The sequence below is a fragment of the Nesoenas mayeri genome (genome assembly GCF_963082525.1).
Source record: "Nesoenas mayeri genome assembly, chromosome: 7".
In the NCBI taxonomy this organism is placed as follows: Eukaryota; Metazoa; Chordata; class Aves; order Columbiformes; family Columbidae; genus Nesoenas; species Nesoenas mayeri.
The window spans coordinates 9,178,204-9,202,732 of NC_137551.1; the positions used below are offsets into that span (position 1 = coordinate 9,178,204).

General features: G+C 37.3%; 1 protein-coding gene across 1 annotated transcript in view; it reads right to left on the reverse strand.

Annotated features, from left to right (window-relative positions):
* BICC1 (BicC family RNA binding protein 1) overlaps window positions 1-24,529 on the reverse strand; it is a gene marked incomplete at its 3' end in the record, with an annotated part of 99,566 nt that overhangs the window by 12,592 nt on the left and 62,445 nt on the right. Inside the window, exons 4-11 of the mRNA XM_080348111.1 lie at window positions 9,892-9,971; window positions 8,552-8,710; window positions 7,568-7,621; window positions 6,435-6,629; window positions 5,265-5,516; window positions 2,998-3,129; window positions 1,697-1,883; window positions 125-283 (exon numbers count right to left, since the gene is read on the reverse strand). Of these exons, the coding sequence (XP_080204237.1) occupies window positions 125-283; window positions 1,697-1,883; window positions 2,998-3,129; window positions 5,265-5,516; window positions 6,435-6,629; window positions 7,568-7,621; window positions 8,552-8,710; window positions 9,892-9,971 (1,218 nt within the window). The remainder of the gene's footprint in view (window positions 1-124; window positions 284-1,696; window positions 1,884-2,997; window positions 3,130-5,264; window positions 5,517-6,434; window positions 6,630-7,567; window positions 7,622-8,551; window positions 8,711-9,891; window positions 9,972-24,529) is intronic.

The following is a 24,529-nucleotide window of genomic DNA, read 5'->3' on the forward strand; positions in this document are numbered from 1 at the left end:
TTTGGTTATTTATTCATCTGTGTTAAGACAAATTCAAGAATTAAGGTTTTAAAGAATAAATGATTCCAGACTTTTCCAATTGTCATTGCACAGTTGTTTTAATTCACATTTGCCTTCTACCAACCTGTGGCATTTGTGTTTGCAAGAGATGTTGCCCATAATGTGGGACTTGGTGTGCCTGAACTTGGACTCTGCAAGGGACTCACAGAGCTATTCAGGGCATTCAACAGAGAGTTTGGAGCAGTTGAGGTGTTGACTGATAGGGCTGTTGGACCTAAAAGACCTGCAAAAAATTACGCAAGTAAATACTTAGATAAGACTTACAGAAGATTGTTTTTAATTAGTACTTTTGTGAAAAATAAACAGAACCCCACTAAATGGCACCAGCATATATTTTACAAATTTTAACAATAAACCTGCTGTTAATTTGGTGTACAGAGCACATTAAGAATGCTTGTTCTTAAACTAGGGCTCATATCAAAGAAGAATTGGAGCCTCTTATGTCCTTCTACTGGACTCTATTGTCATAAAAGGAGTGCTTCTCCAGCCCCACTGTCCCTCCATTGCTTCTGCCAATTTGTTTTAAAGAAGCATCACTTAAAGACAAAAAGCAACTGCACCACACAATCTTAACTTCATTTCAGACAGTAACCTTTTTCTCAGCAGCTCACATGACTGAACCACTACTTCCAGACTAAGAATTGAATCCCTTTTTACATCTTCAGTACTGACTACAAATCATCCCCCAGATGCCTCGCTTATTCCAAAAGCATTCCCTTCAACCAGCTCTCCATGGAAGAACATTCACAAGACAGCTCAGCGCTATAAAGAGGCAAAAAAAACCAACACCAAAGTGCAGGTATGACAAGAATGGTAACAAAAGCAAATATGTCAAAATAGCACACACACTCGCCCGCACATGACTCCCAAGAACACGTGTGACATGTCACCACACAGCTCTCTGGGATGGCAGGTTTCCAGGAAGCATGGTGGTTGTGTAAGAACTCCAGGTTCCAAGAGCCAGTGTCAAGATTTGTCACTAAATTCTTCTGGACTTCTTGGTTTTATTTCTGATAATATGGTATTTGTGGAGCTTAAAAATAATGTGGTAATTCCACTCTGGACTACACACTTCTTCTGTATAATTACATTAAGACAGAAAGTTAATGCATTTCTGTCCTAAATTTTATACTGATAAGTAAGGTCTAAACTAGTAGCATGTGCTTCCCTCAACGCCAATGAGGTAAAGCCAGAAATGGAATTTGGTGTTAGCTATGTTACCTTTCACAGTAGTGTTGATAGGCTTAGGTGCCTACCCAAATTTGGGACAGCCCCAAACATCACAATATTGCCAAAGAAAGAAATTTCATTTTAAAGAGTTTCTTCTGAAAGTTGTAAAAGTAATGTCCTACTTCACCTGCACATCCTTCCCGTTCACTTTGAGCCAAGTGCTTTGAGAGCTGCCGGAGGAGGATTTTCTACAGAAATGAGTCAAGGCTGATTTCAAAAGCCTGGGAGGAAGTTTTACAACAAGCCCTTGAAAGGCCACATGCTTTTGGAATTCTCTAATGCCTTAACGCGATTCCTTATGCAAAGCACACATCTGGTCCTTTTTTCCAGTACAAGTGAACTATGTTTCAAATATAAATATATATATATTTTTTTTTAAAAAGTATATGAAGAATATAATGCATACCAAGCCCAGTGAGTCCCAGTCCCGCTGAGGACAAGATATCCAAACCAGGACAAGACAAACCAACAGGGCATGAGACTGTTGAGGGATTTGACGCTATGGTGACTCCACTGCTTTCAAGTCCCAAGAGACATTTCCGTGCCTCATACATATTTAAAGCATTTCGTTCAACACTTTTTACAATCACAGACTGTAGAGAAAGAAAACAAGAAAAACCCAAACAAACAAGAAAAAAACAATGAGTAGTAACTACATAATATGGATCTGCAACACACAACTCTTATTACTACTCCTTCACGGCTATCAGTAACAACAGTGTGAGATAAGGTCCATTAACAACTATTCAAATTCAGTGGCCTCTGTTAACTTTCAGGATGTTGTGTGCACTTGTTAATGATACCAGAGAAAGACCTTTCTGTTCAAGAAAAGTAATTATTATTGTACCTTGGTGTTACCTGGTATATCAAACCTTAAACACCCCAAGATCTAGAGATGTGAATCAATAATTAAAATCTACTCTTCTCTTATCAGCGGTCTATACCTCGAAATGGACAAAAAAGTTTTTCATATTAAATTCAGCTATTAAATTCATAGCTGAGAATAAATTAACAAATGTCTGATAAATTAAATTACAAAAGCCATTACCTTTTTCTTGTACACTCTCTACATGATGTTTCCTTGTATTGATTTTCTATAATCTCTACACAAAGAAGCTTACTTACTGACACAATGGAATACTCGTTTAATATTTTGAGGTTTTTGCCTATTATGGCATTATGTACAACCATGCAGATAGCTGTGAGAATTGCCTATCCATAGTTGCCTGAGTATTTTACAATTAACATCTCCCATTAAAGAATTTTTAAAATTCTGTTTCTTGTGGTTCTTTTCAACATCTTGTGTAGAACAGAGACTTTTCTCACAGGCATATTTTGTTTGCCTTTTTTTGTTTAATTCTGATAGCTAAAGAAAACTGCAGCTACATGGGGGAGCTACAATTTAAGATTATTTTCTCTAAAAACAAATCAAGAGTGGTTCTAGTCAGATACATTTCTCCTCACGATTTATTTCTTTTATCAGTATATTCCATATGAAAGCTAGTCTCTGTATTATCATATATTTAATGAAATTCAAGTTACCATAAAGGACAGTTATTTGAAATATCAATGTTACAACAGAAAATATTAATGCCTCTTACAAGCTTAAGACCCATTAATGTAGGAGGGAGAAATAGACATGTCAACTCATCAGCTCCGAAAAGTTGTCATGAAAGCCTAAAATGAATATATAAGCTTTTCACCAACCTTGCTTGGTTGCTTTGGCTTCGGCTTAATGCTTATGAAGACATCTAACTGCTCCATTAACTGTGTTATAAACTGTGGTTCTACTTCAATTTCTTCCTTCATATCAAACATGAGCACAAGAGGAAGGCAACCCTGAAAAGACACAAAAATTCATAAAACTTATAACCTATCTTTTTTCCATGAAAAGGTTAGCATAACTGAAATATAGCGATTTTCAACTGTGTACATCATAATACAGTATGTTCAGAAAAATTAACAAGGGTGAAATTTTAAGTAAAGCCATTTCCTCTCATACAAGAATACAGGTGTATCTTTCTGCCCTGGGGTTCTGAACGGTTTTGTGGTATAAGGCTGAAACGACTTTTGAATATTTGACATTCCCATCAGCGCACTTGCACCCCGCATTAGCTATTTATACAGACTTACGAGGTGCCTGTAGGATTCAAATCTAGAACCACTATTATCTATTAAATCAGAGCAAAATATTGTCAGGAATTGATAGTAGGACTCTCATACACTCAAACGGCTCAAATTAAACTATGTTTGAGATAAGGAAACAACTCTGAAAAAAATTTATCTGAAAGGCACCATTGCCCAGGTCTTAACTTTCACCTTTCTCTTCCCCCGCCCTAGATCAGCTGGACAAGTGACATAGATGACATCTCTGAAACACTTGGAATTCTAAAACTTGACATAAAAAAGCATGTCCCTATAAAAAGCCCAAACCCAAGAAACAACAAAAACCTCAATGGTCACAGGATATCTAGAAATTACTAGATTGCCTTGTGCAAAGTCACTCTGCAACTCAGGAATCTCATCCCACTGAACAAAGCCCAAGAAGAAAACAAATCAAGTGAAGTTTATTTCAACAAAGCAGCTGAGAACAACTGCAGCTGTGTGTCTGTGTGTAGGTCTCAGCATGGCCAGCACATTTAGGTGTTTTTATCTGAAACTGAGAAATAGTGGTTTTACGAAGTCAGGAATCGGAGGTAAATTTTTATCTGGTTAGTTACTCCTTCCCTTGGCCTTTCATTTTTTTTATTATTTAAGGAGATATATTCCTTCTTTGCAAAATTTGCTTTTAATACTCGTTTTATCTACAAAACTGAAAACAATGGTTTCAGGACATAAAAATCCTGCAAGATAAAACAGAACAAGTGTCCTGGTGAGTAGTTCTTAAAGGGGAATATAGTGGATGTGATGTGGCACACTAAACTGTACTGATGTGTCTGGTATTAAATTGAACTTGAGTATTTAAAAAAATGTCCCTCTCATAAGTTTCTAGAGTAAAGGTGTACTTGGATGTTCATATAACTTGTTCATGTTTCCCCCTAGTTCATAAACGTCCAGTAAAGCACAGCTTAAATCTAACCTAGAAAATACATAAGGTTCTCTCTTCATTTTTACAGACATTAGTATCCTAGAATAAAATAATCATGAATATAACTGTATAAACAGAAAGGCAGCATGTTTTTATTTTCCACTACACAGCAAGGCACAGTGAAATGTAAGAGCAACACGGACTTCCAGAATTCAATGGTTTATCCTCATACCAGCTTCGCACTGGATTTGAGTCCAGCACTCCCATGTCTGGTTCGTAAATATCCATATATATAAAAATCTGTGTACAAACATTAGTACTACAACAATATCTGTGAAGCTTAAAGACTAACATAACAAAAAATCTGTACAAATAATAATATTAATCATCGGAGCTATTTTTATAAAAGGCCTTATAAATACTGATGCTATGGTACTAGAAAGAAGAGACTGCAGAATGAGTAATTATTTCCTACAGTTCCCCATTGTCCTTGAAATTTTGCCTATACAGGAACTGAGAAATTCTTGCCGCTTCCTCCCAAAAGAAACCTACTTACCTGACAAACACGGAAAAGGCAGGTTGGCAAAACAAAACAATCAACCCAATAGCCAACAACAATAAAACCCTCCAAAAATCTGCCTTCTACTCAGAAGTGTATCATTATAATAAATTTAAATTGCTTTTGTTGCACTTATGGTACCAAGGTCATTTTTCAAATCTTGATCCCAGAGACTACAAATATTTTAGATAACTACGAACACTCTAAAAACACTGACAAAAATAAAGCACTCAACTGAATCAGCCTTTTGCAATGTGAGTAGTAATCCTTCCTCTCTAAGGCTAATTTATATTTGACCCATAAATATCATTAGTGTATATAATACAAAAGAGTTTATTTTCTATAACCTGCCATTTTTCTCAAACAAGTTTCATGGAAAGTACTTACCATGAGATATTGCCTGGCAAGACAGACAGACTCAATTGTGCCCTGGAGGTAGACAGTGGATTTCTTCTGTGGGTTACTCGGGTCAGGGAAGTGGATCTGCGCACCAGTCCTCTGCATGATGTGCTTGATGTTGCTGCCGTTCCGCCCCATCATAAAGAGATGATGCTGCGCTGCGATGTCGAGTTGTGTGCTCACAGGGATTGCAGAGGCCAGGCTCCCAGCCAGGTGTTCTAACAGCATGGCTGTTCCTTCCTGCAGGGAAATGCAAGAATCCCATGAAAGAAAGAGTGCTCACAAGCACACGAAACATTTCAGACCGTTTCCCTACTTGTCACGCATTCCACAGTCAATGAAAATAAAATTGTTTTGGTAAAAAGTGACTGATTTGTTAAAGGTGATAGATGGATTGAACTCTATCTACTATTCCTGTTTTATGACCAAATGCTGTGTTTCATTGCCATTGTAAAAGGCAGTAAGGCTATGGCAAATGGTGTGGACCCAGTAGACCTTCTGTGCCCACACACAGCAATAAAGTTGATAGAGATTTATTTGGGTAGGTATACTTGCAAAATCTGTCTTTCAATCTTGGCCTACGATGTTCTTACTGTCTTGAGATACACCCATCTGAGACCGTATCAATCTGTCTCACTGCCAGTTGTTAACAAGGAAGCCGTTTTGGTTTATTAAGATAAATGGGCTCATGGCAGCTCCTTTACTTGACTGTCAATTTCACATTTCCCAAATCTGGCCTCATAAGCCCAGTTTCACTGACTGTTGGGTTATATATTTGAGGTCCTACTGAGAAGATCAAAGCATAAAGAATTCTCTTTTTTTAAAAAAAAATAATTTAATTTTAATTAAAAGATGAGTAAGAATAGCATACATTACTGAATGCCTGAAAACCTGAACAGATGTGCAAGAGATTAAAACCAGATTAAAAGCTTTGCACAAACAATGCTAAACTCTAAACTTAAATCTATTTTCTAGGCACTTTTACACTTCACCTACACCAGTTAAGTTTAAAAAAAAAAATCAAACCCTCAGGCTTCCAAAGTGATTATACAATAACAACATCTGCTCATGAGGCAGGATATAACAGCAGTACAGTTTTTAAGTAACTAAATTATGACTATATTTACGACATGTAGACACCTACTTAAAACACGTTACCTTCACAGCACTTGTGTTATTTTGTGACCCTCTGACAATGACTGTAGCACCATACATTCGAGAGCGTTGTTTAAAAGAAACTGAAATATTATATGTCTGAGATATATGCTGAATTGTGGGAGAATTAGGATCTGGGATTGGTTGGAGAATTCCAGCAATAGGTAGTTCAAACATGAGTACCAATGGAAGCAGCTCCTACAAAAACATTGAAGAGCAAATATTGAAAACCAAAATCATACCCACTAAAGCTACAGTTTTATTAATGAATCATATTGCTCAGCGATGATTAGATTGACATCACACATCTTCTGCCCAAGGTTCATTGATAAAGATGTATCCTTGAGGTGGAAAAAGGCACTGACTTTAAGAGACACAGGACTTGTTTGTTTCAATGGGCTTTATTTTGTTTTTCATTTCCTCTTTTTACCAAAATAGTAAGATCTTTGGCAACTATGTAGCAACAATAAAGCCAGGTAATTTCCCACACTTAGGACATGCAGACCTACAAACAAGTCAATATCAAACAAGTCAGCTTCATAGCTACGTAAACATCTGATTCTTTCATGACTGTCAAGACCAAGGTTGTGTGACATACCTGACTACAAACATTGTGAAAAAGCATTCGTAATTTTTTTAGATTTATTTTTATCCATGCCAAAATAGACATACAAATCAGAACTAAAAAAGGTAAAGATAGAAAAATGCTACGAGCGTAGAACAAAACTGAATTCCACCAAATTATTCACACAAATTATACATGAAAATGGTTAAAATTAAAAAGACAGCAATTGCCTTTCCTAAGTCCTACATTCACACAGGATGCCTGAGCTTCTGCAGGTCATCTGTGGAGGGTAAGTTAAGATGCAATTTCAGACACAGTATGGGATACTTTACATCTCACTCATACTGTAGACTTCATGTTCAGGATCTACCTTGGGCTAGTTAAAAATTTGGCCAAAGCGTGAATCACTGTTTTTATAAGACCCTTTGAATTTTACTCACATGGATACTCACAATGTTTCTATATTCCTGCTATCATAAGATAGAGCCAGACAACCCTAGGGTTTTCAAAACTACATATTTTTTCCTTTCAGGTGTTTTCAAGGGAACACTATACTGAAATAGATTATTACCCGAATTCTAACTCTTGCAGACTCCACTCCAGCTGGCTGTCCTGCAATAGACACCTGGAAGAGCAAGAATATAGAAAACATAGTATCACATTTTCAAATGAGGCACTGGAAATGCTATTTAGACACCTGTGTTCTAAGATAAAAAAATTTAAAAAAATCACTACTTATTACACACTTGCTGACATCCTAATATGTTCTCTAAGCAGCACCTGAACACGAAAAACAGTTTAAAGAAATAATCTATGAATATGATAGAATTTTAGGTTACATAGGCTTAAGCAACTAGAAAAAATTGATACATCAAACAATACAGCTGTTTGCATCAAATACTGTATACATATGCTCAGTGCTAATAATCAGCAGCTTTAAGTTTTCTTGTATGTTTTAGAATTACTGTAATCTGCTCAGCAGCCACTGCGATGCACACAAGGGAATTCAAAATATGCTGGTAAAAAACTTGAGAGTAAACATTCCAGCAATATTAGCATCACAGAAGATGCACAATTTGGGTTCCATGACTAATTCTAATGAAGATGAACTCTTACAACAGGACATTCATTTTTGCTAGATATTCACCAAGTTTAGGTTTCAACTAAGTTATACCACAAGCCAAAAGCACCAAGAAATTAATCAACATGCTAAATAAGTCAAGTGTTGAACAGGAAAAAAATTTACAAAAGCAGTGCTTTTCATACTGCTTCTCTACCATTCACTCTAAGTTGCTGACTTCTATATGTTCAACATTATTTTAATTCATGAGCCATCACAAGTTGTTTCCATCTGTTTTTAAAGATCTGCTCACTTAGGAAGTCCTATGCTTTCCACTGAGTATAAATACTAAAAATCTATTTCCCTGAACATAAACTGACCAGTCCCCAAAACACCCAAACTGATGAAAGATGTTTAAAACTTTTTTGTACTCTCAGGAATTACAGTACAAATGAGTTAAAGTACAAATGAGTTAAAGTATTAAAAAATACTTACTTGGTTGCTTTTCTCTGCTTGATTATTCCTATTTGAGTCTGGAAAATGGATATGGCATCCTGTTTCCTCCATCACCTTTTTAATATTATTGCCACCTTTCCCTATCACATGAGAATGTTCTGTATGTGAAACATCCATCTTCAAGGTTACCCGATTGCTCTGGAAATCAAGCATTGATTATTAGATTTGTTCACCGTAAAACCTGACTATTTTAGAGTTGTGTAACCTCAGGAACGACATTCAAAACTGTATTTCCAAAGTATTTTTGCAGAGGCTTAACTGGCTTAACTTCTAGTCAAGTAACATTTTTTTTAATATGGATCATAGTCAGATGCTAAAACATTCACATTTTCTTTCCAATTTGGAAATAACATGGAAATAAATACCCTAAAGATACGTCTTCAAAAAATGTCTAAGGCTTTTAAAACATGCCCTAGCTTTTATCAACTGTGACTTCAATGTCTTTTTGCAATCCACTCTAATTTATTTTAATTCTGTGTTATTTCAGTTGCATTCACACACCCCTGTCTGATGTGAAAGCATCATATGATGAAGACTTTGGCAAATCACAGAGCCATGGGACCTAAAACAACAGAATTTTTTCCTCCTTTAACAAACACACTACATTTTTCTGGTATATCAATTTTTAAAACATATAAACACTGCCTTCTGCTGCTCTTAAAAGCTATATTGCTATCAGACCATAACAATGCTGTTAATATTGTTCAAAAAATTGTGCTTATCACTGCATTGTTCCTTTTGGCAATCTGTTGAGAGAATCGGCGCGGTGACATACAACTACATGGAAGCCATATACGCTGCCCCAAAAGACTTGCTATTGAAAAGAAAAGCTGATGGAAGGTATGAGACCTCTGGCCAATATTTTAGACATTTTAGAAATTCTGGTCCCAATGTTTCAGAGTATAGAAATACAGTAACAGTTAAAAACAGGACTGCATGAATGCTCCCAAAATCAAATTTCAAACAAACACAAAATTTTAGGTTCACTGAAGTGGCCGTATAATCTACTGTTTGCCACGAAGCTGTGTATTTCAGATTAAAGTAAAAAACCCAACCTAACTGTATGCTTTTAACCATATGGCTGGAAATATTATTTCTATATAATTTAGACCTGGAAATGGTGCTTTAAGCAAGTATTTTTTTGTTGCATGTTTAAATATGTGTGTATTCCCCAAATATTGACATCCAGAAGGAATATACTGGAGGCTTTACTCCAGAGTGTCCATAAATATCCTCTGTTTAGATTAACCCATTTAAAGAGATCAATATCACCACAAAATTAGGGGTTAAGGTGACTTTCTAAGTAATTTCATTCTTACTTTTGTGTCCAAGACAGACATGATTTTCTCTTTTGCTTCTTTAACATTTTCCTTTTTTCCAGAGACTTTAATATGGGGATCTATAAAAGAAATAAAGACTTGTAAGAAAAATACAGTAAAACATCTATCAAAAATATCTGAATCCATTATAGTTCAGCAATGAACGGTACCACTACCCTTTGGGATTCAGCTAAAAAACAAATGTATCATTCCACCCCATCAGCCCCATGGTTAAGATTACCAGATGAGTTTGTTATAGATAACAAACTTAAAATAAATAAAAATCAAATGCCAAATGTGCATTACAGTATCAGAAATATTGTCTGTAATGCAATTACATAGCTAAGTCATCACGTCTTCTCAAACAAATATTAATAGAGGACAGCTAGAAGATTTTTGGCAGCCTTATTCAAGCTTAACACAATGTCTAAAAAAAATAACCCTCAAACCCACCCTCATAATAATTTCATTATATTTAATTTTTAATTTGTCTCTAGAACTATCCTTTGAAGTTTTAAGCTGGCAATAAAGGTGCCTCCATGAGACATTTTCAAATTGAAATTACCAAATCAAATTTAAATTACACTGAAATAATACATCAAATCTTTGAAGTGTCAAGTATAGAAACTGAAATTTGCCATTAAGCTCTGGACCCAGGAAGAACACCAGCTGATGGCAGCTATTGCCCAGTGAGATCTAAAATATTGACTCTACACCATACTTTAGGTAACATTGTGCTTTTCAGACCACCACCCTCAAACAGCAGGAAGTGCTGTGCTGAGCTGCCAGGTCAGTTCTGTATCCTGGAATATACACCTGGTCAGAAAAATACAGAACTGGCTTTGGAACTAAATCAGGTATCGGTTACTCAAAAAAGTCCGAAAATTACATATTCGACAGTTTAGCAGCACCATCTGGTGTCCAGAAGCATAAAGTGCCACAATGCAAAGTTTCTGTCAAAACATTCAATTAAAACAAACAGAAAAATCCCCAATTACTACCCACATTTCTAAGTGTTAGAAACAAGGACATGATTTTGCAGGTGATGCCTATTTCTCTTTCCCCAGCCCCTGAGTCCTCTGTCCTTCTGATGGGTAACAAGTGCTTTCTCCCCCTGTGACAGGATAAACTGTTCTCAAAATTTCTAAACCCTCTTAGGGCTAAGGAATTAATCTTATTGATTGCGGTAGCTAGATACACACATCTTAGGGTATATAAAAGTAAACATATTCTCAATGGCAGGAGAATACATAGCTGTAGCACAACATATCTGCCTTTCCCATCATCTCAGTGCCTGAAATCACTACTAAAGAAATGCCAAATAACAACTTCAGGTTGTAAACCTGTTGTACTCAATTGAAAATTGAAAGTGTTTAAGCCATGTCTGGATACTCTTTTTGTTCCAACAATAAAAAGCCTCCAGTCTTTACTACTGGGAAGTTCTGAGCACATTCGTCTGGGGATACAGAAATCTTGAAGGAACACAGGATTCACTGCCAAGTTTCATGAAAGTCAACAAAAATGCAGCATTTTGAGTTCTGCGAAACAGATATATTCCACTTTTAAAAATGGAAAAAGTGTAGCTGAAAAAACATGGTACATGCATGGAATCTACAGAAGATCCAAAAATCTGCTGCTTCAGCCTTTTCACAATGAAGCAAAGTAAATTAAAAAAAAAAAAGAAAAACAAAAGCAAAGTAGTCTTAAGGGCAATTTTTCTTTCTTTTTTTTTTTAAAGTTGACAGTAAGCCATGTGGTTCTAATGTGTTTAAGCTGCGAATGATATTTGAAGTGGGTGTCGCAGGCAGCGATTCCCAGCAGCAGATTCTATCACGCTATGTCTGCTCCAAGGGCTCTTTAGAGGCAACCAGAAACAACACAAATCCAGACCGCCACCACTTCGGGGTTGATTTTCACATATTTGTTAACATTATATTTCAATACGCATTTGGTCACAAGTATGAAAAATATCTGAAATAAGCCTGGCATCCTACTAGTACCAAAGAAGATTACTGCTCTTCCATAATATTAATTGTTTAGTTGTGGGTGAAAATATATTTTATAACATCTATTTTTTCCATTTCTTGTCTCTGTTGGACTCCTAGTTTTTGCTGATACTGACAGCTCCAGCAAAAATCCTGTATTTCTACATTTACCCTTTGTTCTTTTAGAAGAAAAAGAGTTCAATTACTCACTTGAAAAACAAAAGCAAAGAAGAATGCACAACGCAAAAGAGAATCCACTGACGCCAGTGACAATTCTAAAACATACTATGAAATCTTCTGAGTTGATTTTAAGTACCCTCTCCTGACTTGGCTTCTCCTCAATGACACAGTGGTTGGTAATGGATATGAAGCAACTTGTTTTTAAGTTGAGAGAATTCTTCCTTAACTGAACCAACAAACAAACAGTTCCTTCAGGAACTGCTTAAAAATTCAGAAGGGCAATTACATCATATAATCTGATTTTCTGTGTATTACAGACTCCTATATTTCTTAAATATACCTCTCTGCGGAATCACTTTGTTTGCAGTTCCTCTGGAAAATGTGGATAAATGGAAAATTGTCTGCTATAAAGGTTCAGCAGCTTCAGCCTCCCAGATTTGTGCCTGATTTGTGACATAGTTTTCACTCAGGCTCACAGGTTCTTGTATTATTTCCACCCCCCGCCCCCTCCAAGATTAAAGAACCCTTAGTGTTCAATAATGTCTTCCCACGAAGGTCCATACGTCTTAAGGAAATCACCTATTATTTTACCATCTCCTTTACTGAGCCCAACCCTAAATATTCTAATTTGACAAAACCATTAAAGAAAATGAGTTAGAGAAGCTGACTGTGTTTGTTTGGGGCTTTTCGGGGGAGCATTTTGTTGTTGTTGTTTTTTCTCTCTCCTGGCTAAATTACTTATTTTCAAAGTCAAGGACCTTCCATTTCTGTTTTCAAACACTGCACCACAGGTGGATTTGTCAGGACATAACCAGAAGGCAACATCTCCCAAAGTGCTCAGAAGCCCAGTGCAAGTCAGGCTACACTTGACCTCAAACCACTGTCTGCTAAACAGAGGAAACCCATCACTGGTGGAATCAGCACCTACCTTCAGCTTTCTGGTTAATCTGAAGTATTTTGTGGAAAAGATTGGAACTGGCTAGTATCTGAAGATCATTTTCAGGATTTCTGTCCGAGTGGGAATGAAATGACTATGTAAAATCTTTGCACATTGATACAAGGGAGCAGCTAAAACAGTTGACTCAAGCTTTCTAAATGTTTTCTGAAACCGCTGCCACCAATAAGGAGCCAAACACATTAAAAATGGTACCAGACAATTTGTAACTTCTTGGCACCACAAGCTTGGCGTGTTCAGTACTTGTGTATGACAAGCGGTGACTACTTGTTATTGTATTTAGATTAGACCGGGCTGAATGTAAAGCTTTTCCCTGACACCTATTTTCCAGGTGGAAGTATTTATTCCATGGATTTACAGTTACATTGTTTGATTTAGCCAAAATTTACTACCTTGTCTTAGTACCAAGATAGAAATATGCAGTGTATAAAGCTCTACATTTAGTATTTGAAGTCCCTAGAGGGTACAACGGTAGCAATGGATTCTCAACCAAGTCCAAAACAAGACGATTAGCACTGTTATAAGTCTGAAGAGGACTGCCCAACATAAAGGTACAGGAGGTGTAACATATGCATAGTACTGTGCATAACGATATGCATAAGATCATCCTCCAGTCAGTATCTAGGCTGACCTGGCTGACCATAGCACCTGCACAATGTGTTTTTTTTTGTTTGTTTGGAATTATACTTTATTTAAACTAGAGTTACAGCAAAGAACAGATGCCTAGCATGAATGAAGAACATGAGGCAACAAAGCTTTAAAAACTATTTGCAAACAGAGAAAAGAGTTCCAGAAGAAGTCTGTGTGCTAAAAGCATATAAGGCTCTAATGATCCAAATGCAAGTGCAGCATCAGAAGCTGAGAAAGAGTTTGACTCGTAAGAAAAAACTGCAGCAGTGTCTTCCAAAATATATAAAAAAAAATTCCTTGTGTAGTAATCTATCTTTTAATTGATTTTGATGGGCAGTATCTTCTTCCCTAAGAAAAGACAAATTCAATTTTAACAGACTGGGTTTCTCTCCCCCCACCCCTTCTCAAGAATGGGAGAATATTTACATAAAATAGAAAGCTGAAGTTACACAACACAAAATACTGCATTTTTTTCTCAACAGTCTTCATTTTGCCAGACTCCTGCCTTGAAGTGGCCTTTTATTGCTCCTATCCACAAATTCCTCACTCCACACTTTGGCAGAGCTTTCCCCTCCTCAGCCTTTGTCCACAGCTACACCAGCAAGCCTCCAGCTTTTTTGCTACTATTGTGTGCAACATTTCAGTAAACAAAATAAAATTCCTCTGAGCAAGAAGACATTTCTTGCAGTATAAATGCATCTACACTGCACTTTTGCCAGGCAAGAAGTATTTCAAGTAATTAACACGTTTAACTGTGTAGGCCCCTCCTGCAAATCAGACATTACACTTAATGTCTCTTCAGAGCACAGCTACACACCTAGATTGTTTACAGCATGAACAGACTTAAGTTACAGCAATAACACTGGTCTAAAAACAGTGAGACAACTGGGCAGAAAACACAAAAACGCAGTAAGCTATATGAGAAGTTAAAATAAAAAGAGAAAGCCACATGAACACACGTAACTTGGTATGTTTTCCGCTCAAAGAGCAAGTACATTATTCACACTACAATGAGGTCAAACATAGGTCTACAGAAAAAGTGAATTCATCAAAAAGGTCAAGTAGGACTTCCTATTAATATGGAAAAAGGGAAAACAATTTAATGCGTTTAAATAAATTAAGAAGTACTGTGTGTACCGTTGTTACAGCAGATATTCACTGACCAAACTACATGGATTGATGATAATTGATGATAAACAAGACAGACTTGAAATAGGCTCCATCTATTCCCATGGAAAAGCAGCACTAGGCTAAAAGCATGCAGCAAATGCTCATGATTAAGGGCATATGCAAAACAACTTGATCGAATAAGAAAGGAAATTTGTCACTTGGGCACTTCTTGCTGTTGGCTTATCAGTTTAAAAGAATTCTCATCCTCTCTTACTTCACCTCACAGTATCCTGAACAGAGAAGAAAAAAGCTATTTGTGTATTAAGGCAGAATGCAACAGGACGTTTCCTCCTGCAGACTCACTGTGTATCCTCAGACACAGCACTCAACAACACGAGGCTTATTGCTTTAGGTTTGGTGTGGTGGTGGGTTTTTTTTTGGTAGTTGAAATATCGTTCAGAAATGATGATGATGCTGCAGTCTGATTTAAAGCAGCTACCTTGGGCATGATCTAAAGCCAACCCAAAGCATCACAAAACTCAACATGGGCTGCAAGCAATTAATAGTGTCTTCAGAGTAGACATATCCTCAGGCTCTGGGCATCAGAGGGGATCTGTTTGTTGTGGACAAACAGCTGATTAAAAGTCCTTCAGAAGAGCCACAGCTACTGCCTATATGTGCGCCTGGCATTTGAAAGGCTCTTTGCCTTCTCAGACCTTTTTAACTCTTAACTTCTCCCCTTACCGGCATCCAACTCCAAGCCATCTTTAGAAGAATCTCTGTTCTACACAGAATATGAGAAGAAAGCTGAGAACAAGTAAACACTTGTTGCGCTGCTTCTGCCACAGCTCCAGGGAGAGCAGTTTACAAAGCAATCCTTTGCTCTTTTCACATTTTAGCTGTTGTTACGTAGTCACCTCAAAAGCATTAATATCGGAGCATTGTGTTCAATCCGGCACTCTAACAACTGTATGATGAAGCCTACTATCCGCTCTTTACTTCTCTCAACCATTTCTAAAAATACATGTATATGCAGATATACATACATAGACACACACAGAGGCATTCACGAGGCAGAGACTGGGTAAAACATCGACCTTACACACTCACAAAACAAAAGAAATGCCATGCAACATCTGGTAGAGCACAGAAAAGCGCTTTGTTTCTTGAAGATTTCACAGTGTAGTTCAAAAGAAAACTTTAAAACATGTTAACAGGCTACTTTAACTAAAACAGCTACTTAAAGTGAAATATCTGTTTGATGTAGCCTCACAAATGAAAATAAATAAAACGAGGTGCACTTGTATATCAAATCATAGATGAACCTCACACATTTGGGTCTCTTAGCGGCCTTGATACATCCCAGCAGAACATTAAAAATAAGTGTTCAGAATGCTCAGAATTCAGTGAAAATTCACGAGAAACACCAGATAAGCTTTTAAAAAAATAGATTACCTGTACAACTTATTATTTTTGGAGAAATAAACTATTGATGACTGGATGTTGGACCCAGTGACAGAGGAAATGAAGCTGGAAAGACTTCTCTTAAAGCGTAAGCAAAGAGGCAAGACAAGGAAGAGGTAATAGAACACATGGCAATTTAAACAGAAGAGTGACCAGATTTGAAGGGAGAAAGGGAAGGCCAAGGTGGAGAAGAAGAAAACCTGAAAAGAAGAAATGAGAATGAATTAATTGTAATCACCCAGAGACTCCAGTTCAGTTACACCATTTCAGCATCTTACCACCATAATTAGCCTAAATATCTTTTTTTTTTTTTTTTTTTCTGAAAAAGGTCATTAGGGACATATTATAAATGCATTCAGACACTAAAAGGCACATGCCGTGCTGCAATTTTGCTACTTCTTGGGCAGTTGTTCTTCAGCCTCTTGCCTAAGCAGCCACCCAAAGCAAGTCAATCTCTCAGCAGGACACAGAGTCTGTTATGTCATATTTTTTTCAGCATGGAACCAATGAATTCACAGTTTATTACTTAAAAGGCTGTTGCCTTTGTATCTCAAAACACAAAAACAGAACCACAATGCTGGGGAAACAAAAAAAAAAAGAAAAGAGAAGAGAAAAACTATAGTATTAGAAGATCAACTTGAGAGGATTTAAAAAACAACCCACAACATTGCTATAAAAAATAACACCATTCTATCTTCACTGCACGCAGACTCACATTCAAGGTTCAAATTGTGATGCATAAGCCTCAAGATAATTTTAGTTTCTTACACACACATTTGCAAAATCATTGTGGCCGTGTTTTGCTAAATAAAAAGCATTGTAACATCTGACTCATGAGCCTAAATAGGTGCCTGAGGCTCGACCTTCTTCTCAAATTGTCCCACACTCAACTCCAACTATGCTTACTTTGCATCTTCATGCTCCCCGGTCACTGCTGTGCCTTTTCATGTCTCACTGCTCCAACTCACTGTATTCTACCACCTGAGCTGTTTTTTTACAGCCACTGGAACACATTAGTTCTCTGGCTGGAACAGGAGGATGCAGCTGGTTGGCAGCAAAGACCTCTGCACTACACACACCTGAGGGAACAGAACAAACAGAACTGTCCTCTGAGCATCAGTACAAAATGAAACCTTAGCGGAAAGATCAAAAGAGCTGGTTCTTGACAGGACATCAGACACCTGGTGACTAAAGCCAAAGACAGCTAAGCATAATGTTTTTGGTTACAACTACAAATAGTCTATTATTTTCTCTGCTTTAGTATCACACTTCCACAGAGTAAAAAGGATTCGCTCCATAAAAATTTCCCTTTTCTGGATTGTTTTAGTTTTACACGTTCTTATGTCAATTGTGTTTCTGCTGAATGTAGTGAACTGCCTTTTTTTGTTGATTTTGTCTCTGTTTTTAAACAAAGAGAAAAACAGTCCAATAGAGAAACATCCATACAACCCTCTCGAAAGCTAACCAAGAAGCACCAGCTACATGAAGTACTTGAAAATTATTCTTATTTCAAGTTACAGCAAGGCATAGTCAGATCACGCATGATGAATGTATTTGCCTCTCAGCATCACATCCCAGCCCAAACGTAACGGGTAGAAATGTCCAACATAAAGCGCTTAATCAGCCGCCAAGTAAAGATGTGAAGCACAATGAACACAATGCAGAGTTGGAACACCCCCCAGAGGAACAGAGCACCCCAGAGAGGAGACACCCATATGGAACAGGAATGGTTATATATGACCAATTGGCAGGCGGTAGAGAGATATTTCTGGCCAGTGCAATGTCAACAGTAAGATTTGAGCAAAAAATACTGCAAACACCAAGCAAAAAAAGCTCCATTGGATGGTTTTACTATTTGCATTCTAGTGAACTGTTCCTAAAGACTGAGTTTAGAGCTCTAACAGACCTTTGTTACTCATCTTGAACAGTACTTGATTTTTCTTACCTATGATAAAAATAACACCTGTGTATTTTGGTGTTATTCACTTATTGCTCAGTAATCCTACCCGGTCTAATAGTGTTTTAATGGTCTCTTATGAAAGAGAATCCGAGTGCAAGCAGATCATACTCACTGCTTGCTTCATCTTTACCTCTACCGGATACAAATAACATTGCTTGCAATAGAGAGATACTATGGAAGAACAACTTCCTTAACTCTTTATGAAGCTCTAAAGGGGGCGGTCATTTTTGGTTTTGATACAGAAAGATCACTTTTCTATATATCAAGTTTGAAATGTTAGATTTTAATAGATATTATGAAGTTACAATAATAATAAGTGCACAAAATTGCCACGATTGTTAACGATTAGTTTCTGCATTTCTGCCATTCATTGAACAAGGTTAGTTTTTAGTAGTATTTTTTTAAAAGCATAAGTTGCACCCCTCCCCTTGTTTTATTTTTCTGAAGCCAGCATGGCAATGTAATAGCTTTATCCATGCATTACTGCTCTGCAGGTTGTAGTCTCCAGGAAGAAAGAATAAGCAGATAGGGGAAGTAGTGTTACCATCTTTCTTCTAAATGAATTTGTGATGCACCTAATCAAGAAAATGACACGTAGTGGAAAGTATTTATGACTGTTGAAAACTTCAGGATGCTTTTTTACAAGTGATTTATGATGCAAGTACTGATTTACACATTTTAATCATATAATAAGCTCCCATTTCTCAACTTTTAGCACGGTAATATCCATATGGCACTGTAACCGTTGTATATCTTACATCTAAAGGTTATTCTTATTTGCAGATATTAAATTATTTTCTCCATAATGACTGGCAGTTTGTGGCTATCTGGGAAATGAACCTTCATCTGCTGAAGGACACTGACCTACTTAAAAGCTTCTGCTTCTTTTTTCAGGGAGGGTTTCAGAGCAAGTAATCACCACACTACCCACACTGCTCCTTTGTAAGAGTAATTTCTTTATGATGTGCTTAAAAAAACACCCGAAAGCTGTGAGGTGTTGCTTTGAAATCAGGAAACAATCCCTGTGCTGTTCTCAGATGAATTTTCCCTGCATCTCTTCTACCTGTCTCTCTCCAGTATTATACCAATAGCAAAACTCACATCTGGAAAATTAAATCATCTGTTGAACATCTGTGTGATGTGAATTTCAGCAGCCGTTCCGCTAAAATGCTTTTTGTGTGCCCCAAAATTGGGTTTAAATAAAAGGATGGGGAGCACAGAGTGGAAGACTACGTCAGGCTCTAGTTTACATGTAAATGCAGTAAGCACCACATCGCAATGGCTAGAAGCTTGTAAAAATCCAAGAAGTCAGCTAATTCCAGTTTTTGCTGAATGATTGTGGCAAACTTCTACTTCCAAGTAATTTAATTACAATGATAAGAGTTTATATTACTACATTCCAGGGCTTGAAATTTCAGTTTCTACTAGAGATACTGCCAAGCACTCCCAGTGGATATTGAGGCCCTTGATAATCCCCTTCATATTACAACTCTGTTTGTATTTTGGCTCTCCCTTATCTGCCTGAGTACAAGCAAATTGCTGCTATGGCAAGTACAGCAAGCCCTAGTCAGAAACCGAAAAAGGCCAAAACATTGCTCCAGCTCTTCTTCCAGGAACAAACATGGATCAAATCACTCTGCTGTAAATTTACTAGAAGCAGCATGCCCACCTGCTGGCTTCCTTGCTACTTAGAATTTGTTTCCTTAAATAATTCAGAAATGTGACCACAAAAACGTATCTTTCTTTGAGTGATACAATTAATGATTTTACATTTTTTGGGTAGAACCAGCATTTGTTGCTGTATGTGCACACACATAGAGCTCAGAAGAATCGACAAGCCAACTGCAAATGAGATAAAAGGCTCGAGCAATAAAGGTGATTTTCTTTAAAAGCTTTCTCAGCTGTCACCGACACTGCCTGCAAAGGGGGAGGAATTAATTGATCTGGCTGGTTTCTGAGATGGCAGCATTAGGAAGCTCGTTTAAGTAACTCCAGTAAATGAAGTATTTGCTGCCAGCTGCTGGCACAAGGATGCTATGGATTTGTGTGTGTCTCACTGCTCAGATCGAATCAACATGAGCTCCCATGGCCAAGTTTCAAACGGCCTGGGACAGTCTTCTGTTCATTTATTTATTGCAAAACAGGGAGGAGTCATCTGTGCTTGGGTCAGCTCCTCCAGAAACAAAGGAAATAAACTAACTTGTGATCTAAACACAAAGGTCTGTTAATTTTTAAAGTACACAGTTATAGGGTTTGGGGAATTTTTCTTCAGAATATGAGAAACAGTATGCACTGGCAGTTTCTCATTTACAGAGAAAGTTAACAAAAAGCAGATGTCGCTCATAATGCAGCAACTGCCATACATGTTGTAATTAATCTGGCATTCCAAACAATAAACACAATGTCAGCAAGACACTTGCTTTAAATCTTTAAATCAATTACGTATTGATTGCCTTAGCACCATATTACAGAAAATATTCACCATTTACAAAGTTGTGTTTAGATAAGCCATAGTTATTAAATGGTAACAGGTAATCTTAGCAGCGAGTTGCTAAGGTGAATACTCTGAGAGCTATTAAAACCACACAGATTCTTTTCATAAATATATCCACAAGCCAAACATCAACACAAAAAACAGCTGAATTTTTCCAGCTTTATCTCTCAACCTGAGGAGAGCAGCCACAAAAAAAGGGACTGGATGATATTTTGTGTGTGTGCATGCACGCTGAATTGCAAAATACACAAATATTGTCAATCTTGACAAATTACAGAAAAATGAGATGATTGTGAGGAATGTGAGATTCAGGCCTTCAAGTAGAGAATATACCCAATCCACTTAGAAAATGGGTGCCAGTGAGATGCTGAGAAACTCAAAAGTCATTGTTTCAAGTTCTATATACACAGCTAAAAGTAAAAAAAAAAAATTGCTGTGTTAGTTTCCCAATAATTGTTTCTTTATAGCAAAGAAAAAAAATATTACAACCCAGTTCCAGCATCTCCTACAAATGCGTCATGTCCCATCAATTTAAACCAGGAAAATTCAGAGCAACAGCTGTGGACAAACAACATGAAACAGCTGAAAATTGTCCCCACAGTTTCGCTGTCTAAATATTTGTGGGAGAAGACAAGTTTTCCATCAAGTATAGAAAAATCAAAGTCAAATTCTAGCTCACAAGTATAGTTAAAAGAAAGTAAAAACTGGTAATTCAATCAATAATAAATGTGTCATAGTCAAAGAATTGCTTTCAACTGATTTTACTCTGACAAGTTTCAACCAGAATTAAACAAAGAATTTTTGCAAATACTTGTTTTTACTGCTACTACCAGGTGTAAGAGCCACTCCAAAAGTTACCTGCAAACACAAGACTTACAAAACAAAGACGCTGCTTGAGAGAAACTCCCGAATGTCAATAACCCCTCACTGATTTATTCCAGACACTTGCTGTGTACCTCGCCTGCTTTTTTCCCCACTGAATACGGCACCCAAAGAGCAGAGGAGGCATGGCTGAGCTCCTGCACATCACCACCTAGGTTCAAAAGATGCACCAAACACAGGTGCCGTGCCACCCACCAGCAAAACCAGCTGGGACAGCACAACGTTCACCATTCGGCTCTAAATACCTGGGTACTGCTCACAGCGCTCCCCTGCCAGCAGGCGAGAACAGGGCAGCGACGGACACTGCTTGCAGACACGCACTGAGGAAGCTAAATTTAAGCACTTAAATATAAGTTACCAGGTGTTCATCTTCAGCCGCTGCTGAAGTCAGCAAAGACTGGGGTTCAAGTTGTATTTACTAAAGTGACAAAAGAGGAAGAAGCAAAAATTAGGGAAAAACTATCCTTGTCTGTCAATGTATATTGGTGGGAGTAGAGGGGAGAGAAAACCAAAGAATTAATCACCAAGAGCCTGTTCCTTCTTGAGAATTTCTTCCTTTGGGCTGATCTGATATTTACAGTGCTGAGTAGTTTTTTTTAGTACCATGAATCAGCCAATTAAACACAAAGTCCATTTTTTCCTGAACTCAGACTTCATTATCGCTTCCATCCCTTATTTTACCAGTAATTCATGCTGCTAAAGGCCTTCTCTATATTAAGTTTTTGGTTTATTTTTCTTCCAGTCCTCTCACCCTGGAACAAACCCCATCTTCACTTACAGAATCCAAACCTCTGCTCCCCTCCCTAGAGCACCGATGTGCAGTATCACAGCTCTTCTACAGGGATCCCTTCTTGTAGCATCCCTCAGTGAGCAACTACATCGGTACCAGTTCTTTTAAAAAAAAAAAAGGACTGAACTCTTACAGGTAGTAATTTAAGCCACCTTTGTGGCAGGATCTAGTATACCAGAGCACTGTTGATAGTTATTAAATATGTACTGAAAAATCTCCACTAGCAGAGACACCAAAGCCTATGTAACTTGTTACAACAATTAGCTATCCTTGTCCTCACTAAAACGCAAGAGAAATCTGACAGAAATGTTTGTTTTTAATCCTTTCCTAAGTAGACACTGATAGCAATCATATTTTTCCTATTCCCACATAACCTTCACGGTTTTTTAGTCATTATAACATTAGATTTAAAACAAATCTTCCCAATTCTTGTTCTCAAACACCTCCTTTGTCTTCCCCTGGATTCTTTCCAAATTGTTCAAACTCTGAAGACAAGCACTGGTAACCGGTGTGATTTCACACTACTAAGTTGCATAAAATAAATATTTATTTTATTTACAAACATTGAGTCTGAATATACATTCCAGTTTACTTTATTCTGGGATACAGCATCATGCTCCATTGGTTGTTAAATCTGTGGTACACAATGATGTTTAAACCCCTCTCTTTAATACTGTGCACCTTTCTTCTCCAAGCAGCCTGCGCTGAATTGCCATTACTGAGCTGTTACTAATTTTGCATTATTTGTCCAATTTGTTTTGGGTGTTGTGTTCTGTCAACTTAATATGGGTTGCAAATTCTATAAACACATGCTAACCTATCAATTATTGATCAATAAAAACACAACCCAGCATGGGACAGTATATCAGAATATGTACAATAAGGACAGACACTGCATTTTAATCATTTTAGGGATGGGAAGTCACAGGACCTCCTTGGGCTTCAAGGAAATTTCCTGCAAGCAGAAAAGAAAGCAGCAAATACTGCACCCAAACAATGATGTTTGGTGGTTTTATCCCCTCCCAGAACGCGTGTGCTCATTTTGAAAGTTCAGATTCCTTTGGAGTGACCAAATGTTTATCTATAAGAAGTCAATTCGTGTTTGTTGTTCTCCACATGACAGCACCCATGGGCAGGAAAGCAATCATGAGCTTAACTTCTCACTGCACTTTGTTACAATAGAAATGGGAGATGAGAAATACACACAGGGATGTGTTTTGCACATGTATAGCTTAGCATAACTCTACAAATTTATTACTAATCTTGGTGGGAACTGTTTTGCATTACAATATTTTAAGCAAGTTCCACAAAACAGCTTGCATTTTCTTAGAGCCCAATATTTTCTCAGCTTACTTTTTTGGCTATCACTCTCGCCAGCATTGTGAAACCAAGCAGTTTACATTATTTGACATTGCACTGGACACAAATCTAATAAGCTGGATGACAGTTGCACTCAAACTTAATCCTTTTTATTGCTGTCTTGTTTTACTTGCGCACATTCTAACTCTATTTTATGATTTTTAGCAGAAAGTGCCAATATCCTCAGCTCCCATAGACTAGAAATTAATGTTTTGCATTCCGAGTATTAAAAAAACGTACATATGTTTTTACGCAAGACAAGACATCTGTTAAATACTAAACAAATTGAAATTGCAGTCGTCTAAATTGCATCTTCATGGAAGGGGGGCAAAGATATTGGAGATAAGAAGAGCGACATGTTAGATATTTAGTCACTGGTCTGGAACAATAATGAACATCTGCATCAGCACAGTGGGGTTTACCAACTTTTCCCCAGGATATTCATCAAGTACAAACTTTAGAATTGTGTACAATCTCATTTCCAAGACCAGGACATGTATTGGATGTCAGATACCTCCTCTCTGCTTCTTGGTATGTATTTTCAACCAGTCCTTCCCTCACATCTTCCTCTTTCCACCTTGCATCTGTTTTCTCATTACCTTTATACCATCTTCGTTATTTTGCTCTTTCAAAAACTTTATTTCTTCAAGACTTCCAATCTAACCCCATGTTTCCCTGCCATTCGTTTGCTGAATCACATCTACCTCTTTCCAATTTTATTCAGTCTCTCGTTTCCTCTCCAGTTCCCTGTCACTTCCCCCACTCCACTTCATTCCCAACTTTCTCCTTTCCCACAGCTTCCCTCCCATTAACAAGACATCATTTGCCT